This window comes from Molossus molossus, unplaced genomic scaffold, assembly GCF_014108415.1.
Source record: "Molossus molossus isolate mMolMol1 unplaced genomic scaffold, mMolMol1.p scaffold_m16_p_19, whole genome shotgun sequence".
Taxonomy (NCBI): Eukaryota; Metazoa; Chordata; class Mammalia; order Chiroptera; family Molossidae; genus Molossus; species Molossus molossus.
Genome location: NW_023425354.1, coordinates 1,845,514 through 1,864,865, shown reverse-complemented (window position 1 = coordinate 1,864,865; position 19,352 = coordinate 1,845,514). Strand labels below are relative to the sequence as shown.

The 19,352-nt window shown below is 60.5% G+C and overlaps 1 protein-coding gene across 5 annotated transcripts in view; it reads left to right on the top strand.

Moving 5' to 3' along the window:
- The first annotated feature begins 409 nt into the window (after positions 1-409).
- RNF213 (ring finger protein 213) overlaps positions 410-19,352 on the top strand; it is a 99,698-nt gene continuing 80,755 nt past the window's right edge. The window contains exons 1-7 of one of the 5 annotated variants that reach the window (XM_036267868.1): positions 410-622; positions 5,459-5,665; positions 5,798-5,883; positions 17,006-17,443; positions 17,660-17,782; positions 18,277-18,431; positions 19,121-19,279. In XM_036267868.1, coding sequence (XP_036123761.1) covers positions 526-622; positions 5,459-5,665; positions 5,798-5,883; positions 17,006-17,443; positions 17,660-17,782; positions 18,277-18,431; positions 19,121-19,279 — 1,265 coding nt within the window. In that variant the 5' untranslated portion in view covers positions 410-525. Of the gene's footprint in view, positions 623-5,458; positions 5,884-17,005; positions 17,444-17,659; positions 17,783-18,276; positions 18,432-19,120; positions 19,280-19,352 lie in introns of all 5 variants that reach the window. The other 4 variants (XM_036267867.1, XM_036267869.1, XM_036267870.1 and 1 more) reach the window with 4 other exon arrangements.

The following is a 19,352-nucleotide window of genomic DNA, read 5'->3' as shown; positions in this document are numbered from 1 at the left end:
GCCGGGCGCTGGACCACCCCCCCGCGCGCCTCTCCGAACCCTCCTCGCGGTGGGCCGAGGGCTCGTCTCTGCGATCCCCTCGCCCAGGGCAGCAGTGGGCACCCTCACCCACGTGCTGGGTCTCTGCTGGGAAGCTCCCTCCTCCCACCCAGTCCTCGGTCACCCTGGCCCGGCTCAGCCTGGTGGGACAGTTTCGGATTCGCGGAGAGATGCAGTGCTCAGGAGAGCCTGGGGGCTGGGGGGTGGGGCGCGGCAGGGGCGGGCAGCAGGAAGGGAAGTGGGGGCTGAGGCTGCAGGTGGGGGGAGGGTGACAGCCAGGATGTGCAGGGGACTCGGTATGAGGCCCCACTGGGAGCTGCAGGGGAGGGGCTCAGGCTGGGTTTCGATTGAGCCGGGACCTTCTGAGCCACTGTATTTTCACTTTCCAGAAAATGAAACTGAAGCAGGAATGTGGTCACATGACGAGCGGCTCTGAGTAAAGGCGCTGCTCCCTCAGCGCTTGTTCCCATTTGCAGAGCCCGGAGCATGGAGTGTCCCGGGTGCCGGCATGTCTCCAGAGAGGACGCCCCCAAGTTCTGCAGTGAGTGTGGGCTGAGGCTGCCCACCGCGGCCCCCGCCCCAGGTGAGGCCCGAGGGTGTGCTGGTGGGGCTGGGGGCTGAGAGGGGCAGTGGGTGAGCGGGCAGCTCGGTCCCGCCTCCTTCCCTGGAAATGGGCACCAAGGCCAGTGGGCAGCCCAGGCTGCAGAGTGAGGTCTCCTGAGGCAAACGGACTCTTTCTAGAAGCACCTACCTCAGAACAGTTCCGTGGGTCCTTTGCTGGAGGAGCCTGACACTTTTTAAGAAATGTCCATTTTATTTCTTGGAGAGAATTCGAGGTTCCCCTTCCCCCTGGGGAATGGGAAGTGTGAGCTGAGCTCAGCTGATGTGGGGTTTTGGAGGATGCGGCATGAAAGTGGGACCCCAGGCACGGGGTGGGTGAGGGGTGCCCTGGCGAGGATGAGCCGTCACCCCTGAGCTTGTGCTGAGCACGCCAGGTGGGCCACACCTGTCCGGTGGGTCTGCCCTGCGGACTCCCAGACCTCTTGGATCGGCCCGGGCAGGATACTTCCTCCTCCCTCCGCGGGGCCATCGGTCCTTCTTCAGCTCTGGTGACCTCACTGCTCAGGCACTGGCGGCACCAGGTTAACCCTTTGTCCTGGACTTGTCATCAAACTGCCACCTGCGGCCTCCCCACCTGAGTATCTGACAAGCCTCCAGGGTTCCCGTGTCTGCCCCCAAACCACACCTCAGGCTTCCCACCTACCTTGACCTCCCCCCTTCCCCTCCTCACACCCACGTCCGTTCCCAGGAGGTCGCACTGGCTGCATGGGGACAGCCCACCCAGGGAGGTGTCCCCCCCCCGCTGCCAGCCACTGAGAGTAAAAGTCCCGAATGCCCCTCCAGTGCCCTCTGACCTGCTCTCCTGCAGCCCCTCCCCCAGCCTGGACCACAGCATTCAGGGCAGCGGGGCCGCCCCACCCGCTCCCGGCTTTCCTGAGCTGTCTCCCCCCCATGGCCCCCTGAGCCCCCTGGAAACTGCAGCGTGCCCCCAGTCGCACCTCATCTGCCGTCTGTCTGTGGCTTCCGGGCAGACCTTTGCTTTCCTGTTCGCTGCTTACCCCGGGCCCTCGCAGTGCTTGGTGCTCAGCAGGTATTGATAAGTAACTGCAGCCGGTTCGAACCAGGGCTGCGGGACCCCGAGTGTGCTGCTGTGTGTGCGCGCGGACCGCGTGGACCGAGTGAGGAGATGCCAGCAGTCCATGCTCCCTGCTCATGGCTCCGGGAAGTCCCCGAGGATGTGCCCGTGTGGTGGCTGAGGTGCCCGTGGCCGAGGTGCCCGTGGCCGAGATGCCCGTGGCTGAGGGTGCCCGTGGCCGAGGTGCCCGTGGCTGAGGGTGCCCATGGCCGAGGGTGCCCGTGGCTGAGGGTGCCCGTGGCCGAGGGTGCCCGTGGCTGAGGGTGCCCGTGGCCGAGGTGCCTGTGGCTGAGGGTGCCCGTGGCCGAGGTGCCCGTGGCTGAGGGTGCCAGCCTCCTGTCGCTCCCGTTTCTGGTGCGCTTGTGCCAAGTGCTCAGGTTGCAGATGCCGGGCGTGCACTCAGGAGGCACGGAGGGGCAGGTGCCTTGTTTGTGGACTTTATTTTATTGATTTTCTTTTTTTTGCTACTCACCCTTTGGGAGCTCTGGCTGACAGTCAAACCTGAGGCTCCTGAGGGGTCAGAAGCATGTGTGGTCAGCCAAGTGTCCGCTCCCACCATGATTCTTTCCGCCCATCATCACATGGCCCAGCTCCTGGTGTCCAGGTGGAACTGCCGCCTGCCAGGACTCCCCCTGGTCACTGCAACAGCTGCCTGGTGGGGGCCTTGGCAGGGAAGGGGGGTGGGGGCTTTAGAGAGTAAACAAATTAAAACCAGATCCTGGCCAATCATGACATGCCCTGAGCTGTCCTAGGGGTTGAAGGAGGAGCTGCCGTAAATCTGCATTTTACAGATGCACAGAGAGGTTGAGTGACTGGCCCACAGTCACACAGCTTGAACCCAGGCCAGTGGGTCCGGAGCCATGCCATGGGAGGAAGTCGTGGTTGAGGTCTTGCTGACCTCACCGTAAAGGGAGGAGAGATGGGGTGCTGGTGGCACCCTGCATCTGTTCTGGAGTGCTGCCTCCCTGGGCTGGGTGGGTGAACAGCCCCAGCCCCTGCTGGTCCTGGCCTGTGGCTGGGGGTCAGAGGTCAGGAAGGTGGTAAGGTAACAGGGTTGGAATCAATTACTGTAACTAGGTCAAGGAGTGTGGTCCTTGGCTGGTGGCTGGGAATGAGCTGGGGGGCGAACAGAGGAGCCCCAGTGGCTTCATCTGAGTCGGGTCCTGCAGACCAGCCCGTATGGGAGACACCTGCCCCTCTGGCCTTTGGGCTGAGACTGTGGGTGGCCTCTCACTCACTGTTGGGTGCAGTAGGCGCTGGCCCTGGTCCCGCTGTGGGGCGCACAGTAGGGCCAAACCCCTGTGCCTGAATGATGAGACCCTGCCTGGCTCCGCTGCCCCTGAGCATCGCACACGCCACCCCTGAGGGCCAGGGGTTCGTGGGCGTGACCCCAGGGACACAGGACATCCTGTCTGCTGGCTTCCCTGCCGTGCCGTGCCTCTGTTTACAGGAATAGAAAGTGAAACCAAGACTGCTGACCACGGCTTCCTTCCCCCTGGGGGGAGGCTGCGGGCAGGTGGGTGGGGCCTGCCAGAGGGAGGCCCCCAGATGAAGGTGTGGAAGGGGACTCTGCCAGTTCCAGACCCCCAGGCCTACGGGGACGGCGGATGTTGGGCTGGTCTCACAGTGAAGGGCTTCGAATGCTCATAGAGTCAGCATTTGCGGGGCAGGGGGTTAGGAGGCCTCCCCAGCCCCAGTCCCCACTGCTCCAGCCAGTGCCCTGAGGGCTCAGGTGTGGCTTCCAGGGGGGACCTTGAGAGCTGGAAGGTTATGGGGAGGGCGGTGTTCTGGGTAGTGCATTTCCTTTTTTTTTTATCCTCACCAGACGTCATTTTTGCATTCATCCTCAGACAAAGTGGGAGGGAGAGAGAGAGGAAAACATCCACGTGAGAGAGACACATCGTGTGGCTGCCACTCACACGACCCCAACTGGGGCCGGGGATGAACGGCAACCGAGGTACGTGCCCCCAGCAGGAACCAAACCCGGGTCTCGCTGGACTGCGGGCCGATGCTCCGACCGCTGAGCCGAACCGGCCAGGGCGATTTCCTTTTTGAAGTACATACATTTATCATGTATGTATTTATTTTGAGTTCTCACCCAAGGATATGTTTTGTTGTTGTTTATCCTCACCCGAGGATATTTTTCCATTGATTTTAGAGAGTGGGAGGGAGGGAGAGAGAGAGAGAGAGAAACATCGATGGGAGAGAGACACGTAGATTGGTTTGGTTGTCTCCCGCATGACCCAGACCAGGGCTGCGGGTTGAATCTGCAACCCAGGTACGTGCCCTTGACCAGGAATCGAACTCACAACCCTTCAGTCTGCAGGCTGATGCTCTAACTGCTGAGCCCAACCGGCCAGCCATCCCCCACCACACACACACACACACATGTTCTACGTTCTCTTGAGACCCCGTGGGAGGTCTGGGTGAGTGTGGCAGGTGCCGGCCCTGGGCAGCCCGGGCGCACAGCAGGAATCTCTTGGAATGCTCGCTGGTGTTCCCCAGACCTTTGACCCACGGGCATCTGCTGTAGGGGCAGGAAGCATATACTTCTACCTTCCAGGTTCCTGGCTGAGCTCATATTGAGCTGATTCGCAGAAGAAAACAGTGAGTGACAGAAGGCCTCCCGCCTACCTGGGGGAGGGCCAGGAAAGCCAAGGAATGCCCCCAAATGGCAGAAGGCACTCCCTTAAACACCGGCCTCAGAGGAAGACAAGAGGAGGTGTTGGGGGTGGGAGTCAGTCAGGGCAACCGAGAAAGTCCTCGTGCCGATCGAAGTGGTTGCCTTCTGCTTTGGGAAGAGCTCCGAGGGGTGAGGTCCCCTCCATCCTGGTGCTGTGAGGGGCACCCCGCACACATGGAGACTTCCTTCACAAAGGGAGACATCTCCCCAGAGGGCATCTGTTGTCATGTGTCCGCGAGATGAGACGCACAGCTGGGCACTTTATTTTCGCAGGTGGGCTGCGGGGGGCATGGTCTCCCCTCAGATCAGCAGCCCTGATTCTTCCTGTTCGTCCACTTTTCCATATTTTGTTCAGATAGAGCAGGAGAGAGAGAGAGAGAGAGAGAGAGAGAAACATCAATGTGAAAGGGACACATTGAGTGGCTGCCACCCGCACGACCAACCAGGGCCGGGGACAAAATGCAACTGAGGTACATGCCCTTAGCGGGAACCGAACCCGGGTCTCTCTAACTGCTGAGCCAAACCGGCCAGGGCTTTTTTTTTTTTTTTTAAATCCTTACCCGAGGACATTTTTTCGATATTTTGTTCGGATAGAGTGGGAGGGAGAGAGAGAGAGAGAAACATCATCGTCCGTCCACTTTTAAAGACAGAAGCCCTATTCCCTTTTGCCCCCCTCCCCCGTGGGTACAATAGTGGGTGTGACAGCGATTACAGACGTCAGAATTAGCATTGTTCACTGGGCTCACGATTTTCAGTTTCCTTTTCAGTTTCTGATACTGCAACTGCAAGATAACCCCCAACACATAGGGCAACTGTGACCGTAGGCAAAATTCCTTTACTTCTCGGGGTAACGACCCTATTATTGAAAATATGGAGGGAGGTCCACGGGTGATGAAAATGGAGTCGGTTAGTCACCTGGCCTCGGCCCAGGTCCTATGGACTCAGCTCTCCGAGCCTCCCCGTCTGCCTTTTCTTAAAACTCACCAGCTCAGGATCCTGTTCCAGAGGCTGAGCTTTGCTCCCCTTCACTGCCCTCGTAGAGCCTGAGAGCCACCCGAAGATGACGCCGGTCCCCGAGGGAGAGATGGAGAGCGGGCTGGAGCTGAAGGAGGAAGGTGGCCCCAAGGTGACGCCGGTCCCCGAGGGAGAGATGGAGAGTGGGCTGGAGTCAAAGGAGGAAGGTGGCCCCAAGGTGACGTCGGTCCCCGAGGGAGAGATGGAGAGTGGGCTGGAGCTGAAGGAGGAAGGTGGCCCCAAGGTGACGCCGGTCCCCGAGGGAGAGATGGAGAGTGGGCTGGAGCCAAAGGAGGAAGGTGGCCCCAAGGTGACGTCGATCCCCGAGGGAGAGATGGAGAGTGGGCTGGAGCTGAAGGAGGAAGGTGGCCCCTTCCCATCCCTGGACTCAGGTGATGAGCAGAAAGATCTGGACGAGCCCTCCTCCCAGACCTCCTGTAACAGCAAACAAGTGAGTGCTGGCCCCTGGCGGGTGGGCCTCCTGGTTCTGCCCGGATACTTCTTTTTGCTGTGGTTTCCTCAGCTGCTGACCATGGTTCCCCGGCCCCCACAGTGTCCTCTCTGGGACGTCATCACGGCACTGCCCCAGAACTGCCCCACAGCCCAGCGTGACGCCGGCATGCTGGGCGGCGGCGGAGTGGCTCTCCGTCCCGTGTGCTGGCCCCGTCTCTTGGTCTCTGGGTTCCTGTCCCTCTGGGCCTCCAGCTGCCTTTCCCTCCCACCAGACCCAGCACGTGCCTCCCAGCAGCCCTGACTGGGCGAGTGTGGGCGCCTGTGCTGCCCGCGGGTGTCTGCCCTCTCTGGTCCTCCTGCACTGCCGGCGCTGACCCTGACTGGGCGAGTGTGGGTGCCTGTGCCTGCCCGCGGGTGTCTGCCCTCTCTGGTCCTCCTGCACTGCCGGCGCTGACCCTGACTGGGCGAGTGTGGGTGCCTGTGCCTGCCCGCGGGTGTCTGCCCTCTCTGGTCCTCCTGCATGGCCGGCGCTGACCCTGACTGGGCGAGTGTGGGCACCTGTGCTGCCCGCGGGTGTCTGCCCTCTCTGGTCCTCCTGCATGGCCGGCGCTGACCCTGACTGGGCGAGTGTGGGCGCCTGTGCTGCCCGCGGGTGTCTGCCCTCTCTGGTCCTCCTGCATGGCCGGCGCTGACCCTGACTGGGCGAGTGTGAGCGCCTGTGCTGCCCGCGGGTGTCTGCCCTCTCTGGTCCTCCTGCATGGCCGGCGCTGACCCTGACTGGGCGAGTGTGGGCGCCTGTGCTGCCCGCGGGTGTCTGCCCTCTCTGGTCCTCTGCTATGGCCGGCGCTGACCCTGATCTGGGAGAGTAGTGTGAGCGCCTGTGCTGCCCGCGGTGTCTGCCCTCTCTGGTCCTCCTGCACGCCGGCGCTGACCCTGACTGGGCGAGTGTGGGTGCCTGTGCCTGCCCGCGGGTGTCTGCCCTCTCTGGTCCTCCTGCACTGCCGGCGCTGACCCTGACTGGGCGAGTGTGGGCACCTGTGCTGCCCGCGGGTTGTCCTGACCTCTCTGGTCCTACTGCATGGGTCCGGCGCCTGACCCTGAACTGTGCGAGTGTGGGGCGCCTCTGTGCTGTCCGCGGGTGTCTGCCCTCTCTGGTCCCTCCTGCATGGCCGGCGCCTGACCTGACTGGGCTGAGTAGTGAGCGCCTGTGCTGCCCGCGGGTTGATCTGCCCTCTTAGATCCTCCTGCATGGCCGAGCGCTGACCCTGACACTGGGCGAGTGTGGGCACCTGTGCTGCCCGCGGGTGTCTGCCCTCTCTGGTCCTCCTGCATGGCCGGCGCTGACCCTGACTGGGCGAGTGTGGGCACCTGTGCTGCCCGCGGGTGTCTGCCCTCTCTGGTCCTCCTGCACTGCCGGCGCTGACCCTGACTGGGCGAGTGTGGGCACCTGTGCTGCCCGCGGGTGTCTGCCCTCTCTGGTCCTCCTGCATGGCCGGCGCTGACCCTGACTGGGCGAGTGTGGGCGCCTGTGCTGCCCGCGGGTGTCTGCCCTCTCTGGTCCTCCTGCACTGCCGGCGCTGACCCTGACTGAGGGAGTGTGGGCGCCTGTGCTGCCCGCGGGTGTCTGCCCTCTCTGGTCCTCCTGCACTGCCGGCGCTGACCCTGACTGAGGGAGTGTGGGCGCCTGTGCTGCCCGCGGGTGTCTGCCCTCTCTGGTCCTCCTGCATTGCCGGTGCTGACCCTGCAGTGCCTGCAAGCTCGGGACAGGGTGGGTGCTGGGGAAATGTCTCTGGAGGCTGTTGTCGCCGACAAGGGTCAGACCTCGGGTGACTCCTGGGCCATGGGCCAGGCTGGAGCCCCAGGCCAGGCTTGCAGGGCAGTGACCTGGACAGGTTCAGGGACGATGGGGAGGGGCCTGTGCCGAAGCCCAGCCATCCAGGCAGGAGGGAGGTCCCTGCAGGAATCGGGGGACGCTGTCTCTCTGTCTGGGTTGGGCGGTTTCCTGTCTGGTCCTGTGTTCCTCGTAGTGGCTGGGCTGGGGTGGGACTGGCCGCAGGTGGCTGTGTTGGGTTACATTGTGTCTGTGGGTGTTGGGGGAGTGTATCAGGGATGTGTGTGCTTGTGTGAGTGTGTGTGTTTGTATGTGTGTGGTGTGTACATATGAGTAGAGGTGTGTAAGTGTGCTGTGTGTGAGTGGGTGTGCATTGGGATGTGTGTGTGTGTGTGTGTGTACATATGGGTGGAGGTGTGAGTGTGCTGTGTTGAGTGGGTGTGCGTTCGTTAGCGTGTGTGTGTGCTAGTGTGAGCGTTCTTCCCCTGCAGAGCAACCTGTTCTGTGCCCATGGCCAGCTCCGAGCCTGGGCCTTGTAGGACGTTGGAAGTTTGGGAAACTTGAAAGGAGAATCAGGACTAGGTGGGGGTTTTGGGGGTGAAAGGGTTAATTAAGTTCAAGGTTTTTATTTGGAGAAAAAATGGGCAGGAATAACCAAGAAAATAGTGAAAAAGAAAGGCCCTGAGTGAGTCTTGGCTGTGTACTCGATCAAGCAAAACCGTCCCAAAGCCACAGTCATGAAAACGCACCCTGGGGTGATGGGCACCTCAGCACAGACAACCGGAGTGGAATCAGGTGCATGTAAAACCAGCTGGAGAAAATACACATAAATTTCTGTCTGATCTCTGGATGGGGAAAGGTTTTCTAGTAATGAATGCAGAGGAAAAACACAAGCAAAAGATTAGTACGTTTGGCGCTGGCCAGTTTGGCTCAGCAGTCGGAGTGTTGAAGTGACACTGCGGACTGAAGTGTCACGGGTTCGATTCCTGGTCAAGGGCACGTACCTCGGTTGCAGTGTATCCCGGCCCTGGTTGACCCAGGGTTGTGTGGGTGGTGACCACTTGATGTGTCTCTCTCACTTCGATGTTTCTCTCTCCCCCCCTCCCCCGCTCTATCTGAAAATAGATGCAAAAATGTCCTCAGGTGAGGATAAAAACAAAAAGGTGAGGGCATTCTTGCGATCAAATCAGCTAGACTCTTTTTTTCTTTTTTAATTTTTTTTCCTTTATTGATTTTAGAGAAAGAGGAAATGAGAAGGAGAGAGAGATGGAAACATCGATGAGAGAGAACATCGACTGGCCGCCTCCTGCGCGCCCCTCACTGGGGACTGGGCCCACCACCAGGGCATGTGTCCTGACCGGGAATCAAACCACCGACCTCTTGGTGCAGGGTCAACGCTCAACTACTGAGCCACACTGGCCAGACTTTTTTTTAAAAAAACTCCTCTTTATTGTTGAATGTATTATAGATGTCCTTTCTTTTTATCCCCGTTGACCCCCTCCTCCCCAATTCCGACCCCTCCTGCCTTCCCCACACTATTATCGGTGTCCATTGATCACGCATATGTGCATAGAAGTTCTTTGGTTTATCTTAGCCCACCCTCCCGCCCCCCTTCCCTTGGAGGTTCATCAGTCTAATTCCCAATTTGTACTTCTAAATCAGATAGACTCTTTTTTTTTAATGTTTTTATTTTTATTTATTAATTTTAATTTTTTTTCCCTTTATTGATTTTTTAGAGAGAGAGGGAGAGAGAGACAGAAACATCGATGAGAGAGAACATTGACTGGCCGCCTCCCGCATGCCCCCCACCGGGGATCAGGCCCACAACCTGGGCATGTGCCCTGACCGGGAATCGAACCGGCGACCTCTTGGTGCAGGGTCGACGCTCAACTTTTTAAAATCGACAGTAGACCGCCAGCCGTGAAAATGGTCGAGAGGGGACTCCCAGGGCCTGACCCTCCTGAGAAGCATTAAAAAGCCAGAGCAAAACCAAGATAAACTTGTTTGGGGTTCCGAAGAATAGCCCCCGGCTTCCAGTGTCCAGTGAGAGGTGCTGCCGAGGCGGGGCTCTGGGCTGTCCAGCCTCCGAGCCTGTGGGGTCTGAAGGCGGCCGGCTGTGGGTCCTGGCTCGGAGGGAGCAGAGCAGACCGCCCCCGGTCCTGCTGGTCTGCCTTGGCTGCAGGGGCTCCCCGAGGCAGCGACAGGCACCCCTGCCTGCCTCCGCTTGGGGTTCCAAAAGTGGGCGGAGCAGAGACGGCAGGAAACACCGAGCGCAGGGCAGGAAGCTGCTGCCACCTGGGTGCCAGGTCCGCTGGGGGCAAATAGACGGCGGGAAGCTGGGCCGGAAGGCTCCCATGGACACCGGGCATCTAGAGAAAGCCGCAGGGACACCGGGCTGCCCCGGCCGCTTGGTGGGGGCGGGGTTTCCTTTCGGGGTGATGCAGTGTTAGGGGCCGTGTGACTTTCCACCTCAATACAAGAAAGCCATGGAGGGTGTTGTCACAGAGGACGTTTTTATTTCTTTATTTAAATTTTATTTTATTTTATTTTTTTATTCTCACCCGAGGACACTTTTCCATGTTTTGTTCAGATAGAGTGGGAGGGAGACAGAGAGAGAGAAACAGCGACATGAAAGGGACACATCGACCGGCTGCCACCCACATGACCAACCAGGGCCGGGGACAAACTGCAACCGAGGTACATGCCCTTAGCGGGAACCGAACCCGGGTCTCTCTGTACCGCAGGCCGACGCTCTAACCACTGAGCCAAACCGGCCAGGGCACAGAGGACATTTTTTAAAAGGCCTAAAAGTACACACGAAGGGCAGCCGAACGCAGCACACCGATGCCTGCTGGTGGGCTTGTCTCCGGGATGAGCTCTCGGGGCCTATGGTTGTCCCCAATCCCTGGAGTGACCCTACATGACCTTCCTGGTCAGGAAGTGTGTGACTTGTCGGGACTGTTGTGGCGCGACAGAGTCAAAGAAAGACCACTAGAAAGTAGAAGTCCAAATAAGAGCCGTTTATTAGCCGGGGCATCTGATTCCGAACACCCCTGTGGCAGAGCCTTCGGGGTCAGCCTCGATATGCTTTGTTACATGCCTTTTATGCCTCACAGAAAATAGGATCTTCTTGATACCATGCCCAGGGCTACAACAATGCTGTACAGAATTAGTTTGCCTTGCGGAGAACGGGAACACCCAGGTGCACCCAGTCTGTTATCTCACGTATTTCAAGGTACATCGGGTCACACTTAGCCCCGAGCTGCACAAACACAATGCAAGCCCAATTCCCTGAGATTGTGGGTGGGGGACGGGGGTCGAGTCTCTGACTCAAGGCCTCCAGGCTCCGTGGACTCTGTCAGACATGTAGCCGGCTCCCAACAATTTCTTGGTTCAGGGGGTCTTGACAAAACAGGTTCAGCTAGCGGGCACACAGTGACTTTCCCAATCATCAATTATGGAGCTTTAAACAAGTCAGCACAATAATTTACCAATCATCAATTATGGGTTATGAACATGCCAGCCAAGGACCTGGCCTGTGGCGCTGCTGTGGCTTTGGGGGACAAAGTGCTGGGGAGCCAGGGAGCAGGCCCTAGAGCTGGGCACGGGCCATGAGGCTGGACCCATCCCTAGCCACGGAGTGAGGTGTCCTCTGTCTGGGGTCATGGGGTGTGTGCCGGGTGTGGCCGTTAACAAGCTGGCAGGGAGTCGCTGTCCCTCCTGTCACCTGGGCTGACCGGCTACACCTACCTTGCTGCTGCAGACTACCTGGGTGCCTTTGCTTGTCCATGCTGTCCCCTGGGGTGGCTCCCTCAGCTGGGGAGATGCGGCGGAGGAGCCCAGTGACTCTGTGCCTCCTCCTTTGTCAGCTTCCTGCCCGGGCTCTGGGTCTGGGCACTGCTTCACCCACTGGGCCCATCCCAAGGGCCCCTTGCAGAAATACCAGTTGTCTGCCTCCCAGGACATGGTCCAGAGGCTTGTGGCCGATCCCGGAGGCAGTGCCTGGAGGTCCTGGGTGTCCCACACGCCCTGGTCCCCGCCGGTGAGGCTGAGGCCAGACCCCACACCCAAGGCCTCCCCGCCGTCTCCCTGTCCGCGGCACCAGAGCCTCAGTGCTGGGCCCAGCGGCCAGTTGCCAGACCCGCCCTGCCCTGTCCTGCTGTGTGGCCTGGGCATATCGGGAAGCCCCTCAGGGCCTCACCCTCTTCCTCAGAAAAAGGAGGAGGCTGGTGGGAGGAGGACATGGGTGCCCTTGGCTAGTGCCAGCGCAGTGCCACCCAGATGGGGGTGGCCGCCCCACTTCCCGACAGCCCCGGCCTGGCTCTGCCTTAGCCGCCTGGCTGCCTGCTCCGAGCTGCGTGCCCTGTGGGGGGCACTGGCCCAGACGTTGGGGTGGAAGCCCTTGGGAGCCAGGCCAGGCCCCCTTGCATGGCAAGTCAAGCATGCCAACTCATACAGGCACTGACCGGCGCGGGCACCTCCCTTACATGGATTCGCTCTGCCTACCTGCAGGAGCCCTTTCTGGGGTTCCCTACACTCGGGACCCCCTGCTTGCTGGCCGGGCCGGCCCAGCGGTCTGAGGGTTCTGCAGGAGGGGCCGCTGCTCCACCCGCCTCGTGGGAATGAGGGGGGTCGTGCTTCTACAGGGAGCTGAGCTGCCTTCACATCTGATGAGCCGGAGGCTGCTAATTCGCCCCCAGCAAAAGGAGAAAAGGACACAACCTGCTTGAGGTGGCTGGCACGCCCCCTGCAGCCCGTGCCGGGAGTTTGCGGCAGTAGCGGGCCCAGCGCCTGCAGAGCCAGCCCCCCGACAGGGAGGCAGGCCTGGGCGCTGAGGCTGGGCTGGGCCAGAGCCCCGCCCCTGGCTTCCTGCTCTCGTGGCCGGATTCCGACATTACACTTCGGCAGTTATTGTGTCCCCGTCCCCCCTTGTCTGTTTTTCTGTCCAATCCTTTTATTTCTGGTGAAACTAGCCCCTGTGTCCGGGGAACTCACCTGCCCAAAGTGCCACAAGCTGGACGAGGTGCTGTTTGTGGCAAAGGGCAAGGGCCCAGGTCCCCTGTGAGGGCCAGAACCCTCCACGACTCCCGTCACCGCCACCAGCGCCTGGGGTTCCGGGCCCCGGTTCTCAACACAGTGGAGCGGTGGGTGCCGCCGAGCTCAGCCTCTGGTTTCTGCAAGTTCAGGTCCTGATTTGGTTCATTTTCTGTAGCGCTGGCGTTACTGTAGTGCTGGGGTTACTGAAGAAATGGGGTTACCGCAGCGATGGGGCTACCGCAGCGATGGGGCTACCGCAGCCATGGGGTTACCGCAGCGATGGGGCTACCGCAGCGATGGGGCTACCGCAGTGCTGGGGTTACCACAGCCATGGGGCTACCGCAGCGATGGGGCTACCGCAGTGCTGGGGTTACCGCAGTGCTGGGGTTACCGCAGCCATGGGGCTACCGCAGCCATGGGGCTACCGCAGTGCTGGGGTTACCACAGCCATGGGGCTACCGCAGCCATGGGGCTACCGCAGCCATGGGGCTACCGCAGTGCTGGGGTTACCGCAGCCATGGGGCTACCGCAGTGCTGGGGTTACCGCAGCCATGGGGCTACCGCAGCGATGGGGCTACCGCAGTGCTGGGGTTACCGCAGCCATGGGGCTACCGCAGCCATGGGGCTACCGCAGTGCTGGGGTTACCGCAGCCATGGGGTTACTTAGCTCACTAATAATATCTAGACTGAAACTAGCTCACATAGGTAATGAAAGTGTCTTTGCTTATGAGGAGAAGCCTCCCAAAGGGTGGGGTTTTGTTTTTATTAAGAAGGGGGTTTGGGCTGGGGGCTGCCGTCTGGCTCTGAAATCCACCAGTCTGCTGCTGGTGCAGTGTGGTCTGGGCCTCCCCTGGTGGCTGCTGTTTGGACGGTCACACTTCCCTCGACAGGCTCTTCCAGGGACTGGTCACTGTCCCTCCAAAGGACCCACCTACATTTCCTGCGGGCTCCACGCCGCCGCCCCTCCCACAGCCGCCTGGGATCGCAGGGTCTTGCCCTCTCTGTGGTGCACGTTCTCTCACCTCCTCCCTGCTCACTGCTCCTCTCCTTCGGGTGGCAGGCCTGACCCAGGTCTCCTGGGGGCAGCCGGCACCTGCTCGTGAGCTCAGACCCCTCCCACCACCTTCCGAGGAGCCTGGAGGGTTGGGCGTCTGCACCGTGGCCTCCTGTACCGCGCTGACTCGGTGGTCTCGAGCCCTGAGGATTCTGTGCTCGAGTCTGTCTATGAGAACCTGACCTCTTGTTTGACCAAAGCTAGGGGAACATTGATTACCTTGACTTAGGCTGGAAACAACCTAATTAATTTGAGGTTTGAGTATTTTAATCATTGAACCCTTTTGCTTACAAATAACTAAAAACCCAGCTCAGATTAATGTAATACAGGGGATTTGTCACTCACAGAACTGACACACCCTCCAGTAGATGGTTGCAGGCAAGTCTTGATCCAGGCGCTAGATGTCTGTCCTCAAGTCTAGGTGTCTCCCTGTGTCCTTGCACTGCCTTTCTGAGGTTGATTTCTTCCTCCAGCACTCGGGACCCTTCCACGTGCCACATCGTGGCGTCCATAGTTGTCCACTCCCCCTACAGCGGTCGGGGACAGGAGAGCACCTCCCTTGGAGGCTCTTACAGAAGACAGAGGGAGCATCTCTTTACCGGGGGAAGCATTCCTCAAGTCTCATTGGCTCTGGTTGGGTCACGTGCCCATCCCTGAACCAATCACTGTGGCCGGGGTGCTTGGGTGACTGTGGAGCTGGAATAGAGTTAATCCTGCTTGAACCCCGGGGGCCCGGGGCACGGGGCCCCCGACGTGTGGGAAGGAACCCTGCCCAGCCCGGCTGCATGTGTGCCACATGTCTCTAAGGTGCCTGGTGTGCTTTCTCCCACCCAGTCCGCGTAGTGTCCTAATAACATAGGGAAGCCTGTTGTCTGCATTGTACAGATAGGGAAACTGAGGCATGCTGTAGCCACCGGGCCAGCGTGGCGTGTGTGGAATCTGCGGGTCAGCTGGTCTTTCTGGTTTCTGTGTAGACGTCTCCCCAGTGCATCGGTGTTCCACTGGGGCGCTGGGCGAGTTTGTGAAACAGGCAACACCTGACCACGTGGTCGGGGCACCGACCTCGTTGGCCTCAGATTGTCAGATAAAAAAGTGACAACACTAACACAAGAGTCGCCGTCCACTGTGAATCAAAATGAGACCTATTTGCCCCGGCTGGTTTGGCTCAGCGGTTAGAGTGTCGGCCCGTGGACCGGAGAGTCCCGGGTTCGGTTCCCACTAAGGGCATGTACCTCGGTTGCGGTTTGTCCCCGGCCCCGATTGGGGTCATGTGTGTGGGCAACCAGTCGAGGTGTCTCTCTCGTGTTGATGTTTCTCTCTCGCGCTTCCTCCCTCTTTCCCTCCTGCTCTGAAAAAAAAAAAAAAAAATTAAACCTATTTAATCGGCACACAATATGTTTTCTGGGGTGCCGCAGAGTTTGAGTCACTGGTTCATGTGCCGCGAGGTAAAAAGGTTGGAAACCGCTGCTCTCGTTGCCACTTCAAAGCCACAGCGTCTGCGCAGAGGTGTCCCCCCACCTCCTGACCTGTCACCTCAGCTCCACAGAGAAGAATCGGGAGCTGGGAGCGGTGCTCGGGTCCTCGGGCCCCTGCCCGCTGAGGTGTGACGGCAGAGGAAGCACTCTGCAGTGCCCGTGTGCGGAAGGAGGTGTTGGGTCACACGCCAGGTGGAGAGGGGACACGCGTCGGGGTGTATGAGGAACGCGCATGTGCAAAGCTCACGTACACACACCGTGTTGAAACTCGATTCTCGTCAAAGGAAAGCTTAGGTTGCAGCCCCAAGCCCTGCATGCTGGGCCCGAACCCTACCCCGAGAGGTCTTGAAGCAGCGTTCGGGGAGCGTCAGGTGGGAATAGGAAAAAGAAAGCAAGGTCCGAGGACGAGCACAGGCTGCCAGCTGGGAGTCCAAGCCGTGCCCAGACCTGAGCGCCCCCCGAGGGCTGAGGTTCGGCCCTCACGGCCACCGCTGGGAGAGGAAGCGGTCGGGCCTTCGGGGAGGCAGAGCTCCCGTGGACGGCTCTGCCCAGTGGCACAGGCACGTTGGCACCTGTGGTGGCCGGGGCTTGCTCTGGACCCTGGGCAGAGCACTAACTGCAGACTCTCAAACTTCCCTTCCCGAGGGCAGAGGGAACAAGCAAATGAATGTGTCGTGTTTGTGTGTGCGCGTGCACGCGTGTGTGCCTGTGTATGCACGTCCGTGTTTGCGCGCGTGTGTGTGTGAATCTGCATGTGTGTGAGTGTGTGGAGACAGACGCAGCGGCAGCAGGCCCAGAGGTGGCCCTCCAGGTTGCCCGGCACAGCCTTGTGTCCTGGTCGTCACTGTGGGCAGACCTGCAGGAGGTTTGGTCAAGATTACTGGAGGAAACCCAGGAGCTGACCCGAACAAGGCACCCCACCTCATGGGCACACACCCCATGTTCTCCCGTCCCCCTGTCCCAGGTGACTCCACCCAGGCAGGCGCAGGGCCCACAGCGGCTTTGGGGGAGTCACGGGTCACTCACACTTAAGGAACCGATCAACACTCGGTCCAGCGCATTGACCTGGGGGGTCCTCGGAAGGTCCTGCCACACAATCACCGTTTCTGGTTCCATAGTTGGGGACTCCCGCCTTCGAGCAAGGGTCCTGAGAGGCTCGGGGCACCTGCACGCGGGCAGGTGGCGCCGGTCGCCCGTTCCTTCCTGCCTCGTCCCTCCCTGTTTCAGTCGCGTGTACATGGTGCACCCGACGGAGCCCACGCAGGCTCCTAACGTCCCAGCCCGTCCTCACGGGCCGTCCCCTCCGAAGCAAGGCCGCCAGCCGCTGGGCCCTCAGCTCTGTCCGCCGCCCTGGTCCTCTGGTTTGTTTGTTCCATCCTCACCCGAGGGTATTTTTCTATTGATGTTTAGGGAGAGACCGAGGGAGAGAGGGAGAGACACCTCGAGTGGTTGCCTCCTGCACGACCCCGACCAGGGCCAGGGCCAGGGATGAACCGCAACTGAAGTATGTGCCCTTGGCCGGAATCGAACCCAGGACTCGTTGGTCCGCAGGCCGATGCTCCCAGACCGTCCAGGGCTCTGGTTGCTATTGTGACTCGGCTTCATTCTTCCCGAGATAAAGAGGTGGCGGGCCCCCTGGGGCAACTGGAAGGGAATGGGGAGCCGGCATGGCGAGAGGCGAGCGCACCGAGGGAGTAAGACCAGTGTCTCTTCTTCTGTCTAGAGGAAAAGGAGAAGCAGGAGGAAAAAGAACCGAAAAGCCGCAGCTTCCACGGGGCTGGAGTCCCTGTCCCCGGCCCCCTCCAGCCCCTGTAGTCCGAATTCACTGGCAGACCCTGGGTTCCAGGATGCAGCCCCCCCCCAAAGCCCGGCGCAGCAGGGGGCCCCCCCCAGCCAGCCGAGCCAGCCCTCAGGCACGGGCGTGGCTGCAGGAGGCCCAGAGGCCGCCCTGGGGGGCAAGTCTCCAGGCAGCTCAGCACCCCAGGATCAGACTCATGGACATGCACCCCCAGAAGGGAAGGCTGAGGAGGGGGCTGGTCCCACCGCCCCTGCCGGTGAAGGTGGTCCTGGGAAGGAGGACGCCGCCCGGGAGCCCCTGCTGCCGGAGCCCAGGGAAGAGCCGCAGGCCGCGGGGCAGCCGGCTGGGGCCCTGCCCTCTGGGGTGAGTCGTGGGGAAGGTGTGCTGAGCAGGGCAGGCCCGCTCCGTCTTGGACGCCTGGCTGTGCAGTGTGGTTCCCGGTGGCCTCCCTGTCTGGGAGGGCGTCGTCCTCCGGGACCTGCTCCCAGATCGGGGCTGTGGGAGGGGGCGCCCTCCACCGGGCTGCAGGCTGACGCTCAGGACTTGGCCCTGATGTGTTGGGGTCTTTATTTCTTCCAGGCAGTTGGCGGCACAGCTGAGCCAGTGAATTCAGAGAAGGGGACGGAGAGCGAAGCCCATAATAAGACTCAAACACCGAAACCACCGCCCACAAGCGCCCCGGCTTCCCGAGAACCCCGCCAGGTAGTGCCCCACCCTGCGGGGGGTGTCCGCATCCCTGCAGCCTGCCCCACGGCCGGCCCCTCCGGCCTCATTCCTCCCACGGCTCGTTGTCCCCCGAACATGCGTTAGGTGTGGGGGGGCCGTGAACAGCCGCTCTCCCTCGGAGCTCCCCTCAGACGTGCTGTAGGGAAGAGGGTGAGGGCTGGCGGGCACCCGAGGTGGGCACATGGCTGGGCAAGGCCCCTCTGAGGAAGGGTTTCTGCAGTGGGCACCTGGGTGGGTGAGGGGCAAGCTCCGGGGAGAGCGGGGGTGTCCCCGGCAAAGGGAAGGGCAGCGCAGAGCCCTGAGGCAGAGCCTGGTGGCTGCCCCAAGATCAGCAGGAGGCCGGTGGCCCCAGGAGCGACGAGGCGAAGAGGGTTGGGCGCGGGGTCCCGGAGCCGTGGTGGGTGCCCCAGACTGTTGGGGGCAAACTTGGAGGTTGGTGTTAAAGGTTGGGGTTTGGGGTCGGGTCCCAGGAAGCTGACACCAAGGGCAAGACCGCCGTTTCCGGAGAGGAGGCCAAGCCCGAGGACCCGAAGAAACCTGGAGGGGACCACAGGAAGGACGAGGCTGCAGCAAGGACTGAGAAGAAACAGAACCAGAAAGCAGATGCCTGCGCCGGTCCCGGGAGGTAGGGTGCACTTGGCATGGAGGGGACGGGGCAGCCTGCCGACCCCGCAGAGGCATTCTCAGGGTTCCCAGGCAGCGGAGGGCCTGCCAGTGTCCTGCACGGGCTGAGTGCCCAGTTACGTGGCCCCAGAGGCAGCCAGGGCCTGACAGAACTCAGGGGAGAGCTGTCACATATCAGAGCACAAGTCAGCCCCCCCCAGCACTTCAAGAGCAGGGAGGTTGCCCCCACACTGTGCCCACCCTCCCAGCCCTTAGAGGGAGAGACGAGAGGACCCACACTGTGGGCAGTATGTCTGAAGTGTCGATGGACTTGATTTTTGCTGGGTATGTGTCAATGCATGGTGAGGTCATAAGGACTCTGTGCGTGTGTGTTTACATGTATGTGTGCATTTGCATGTTTGTGTAGGACGAGCATGTGTGTTTATATGTGCACGCATCAGAATGCATGCATGAATGCATGTTGTGTATGCATGGATGTGTGTACATGTGTGCATGTTTGTGTGTGCATGTGTGTATGTGTTTATGCGTGAGTGTGTGCATGTTTGTGATTGCATGAGCTATTTGTGTGTATGTGTGTACATGAATGTGTATTCCTGCGTGTGCAGGTGCGTGTTTGTGTGTGTACGTGCGTGTACACGGGTGGGTAGACAGATCCAGGTCTAATCGTGTTTCCTGGTGGCTCCGCTGCAGCCCCCTGAGCCCCCAGGAAGGAGTCACGGTGTACTTCCATGCCATCATCTCCAAGGACTTCAACTTCGACCCCAGCAAGCACAGAATGTTCGTCTGGGGCGGAGAAGAACTTGGGAAGCCCAAGTGGAAGCGTAACGTGTGCGAGATGTTCACCACCAAGTGAGTGTCCGGGCTGGCGAGCAGTCCTTCGGGAAAGTAGCGGTCGTCCAGTGTAGACATGGACTGAATCGGC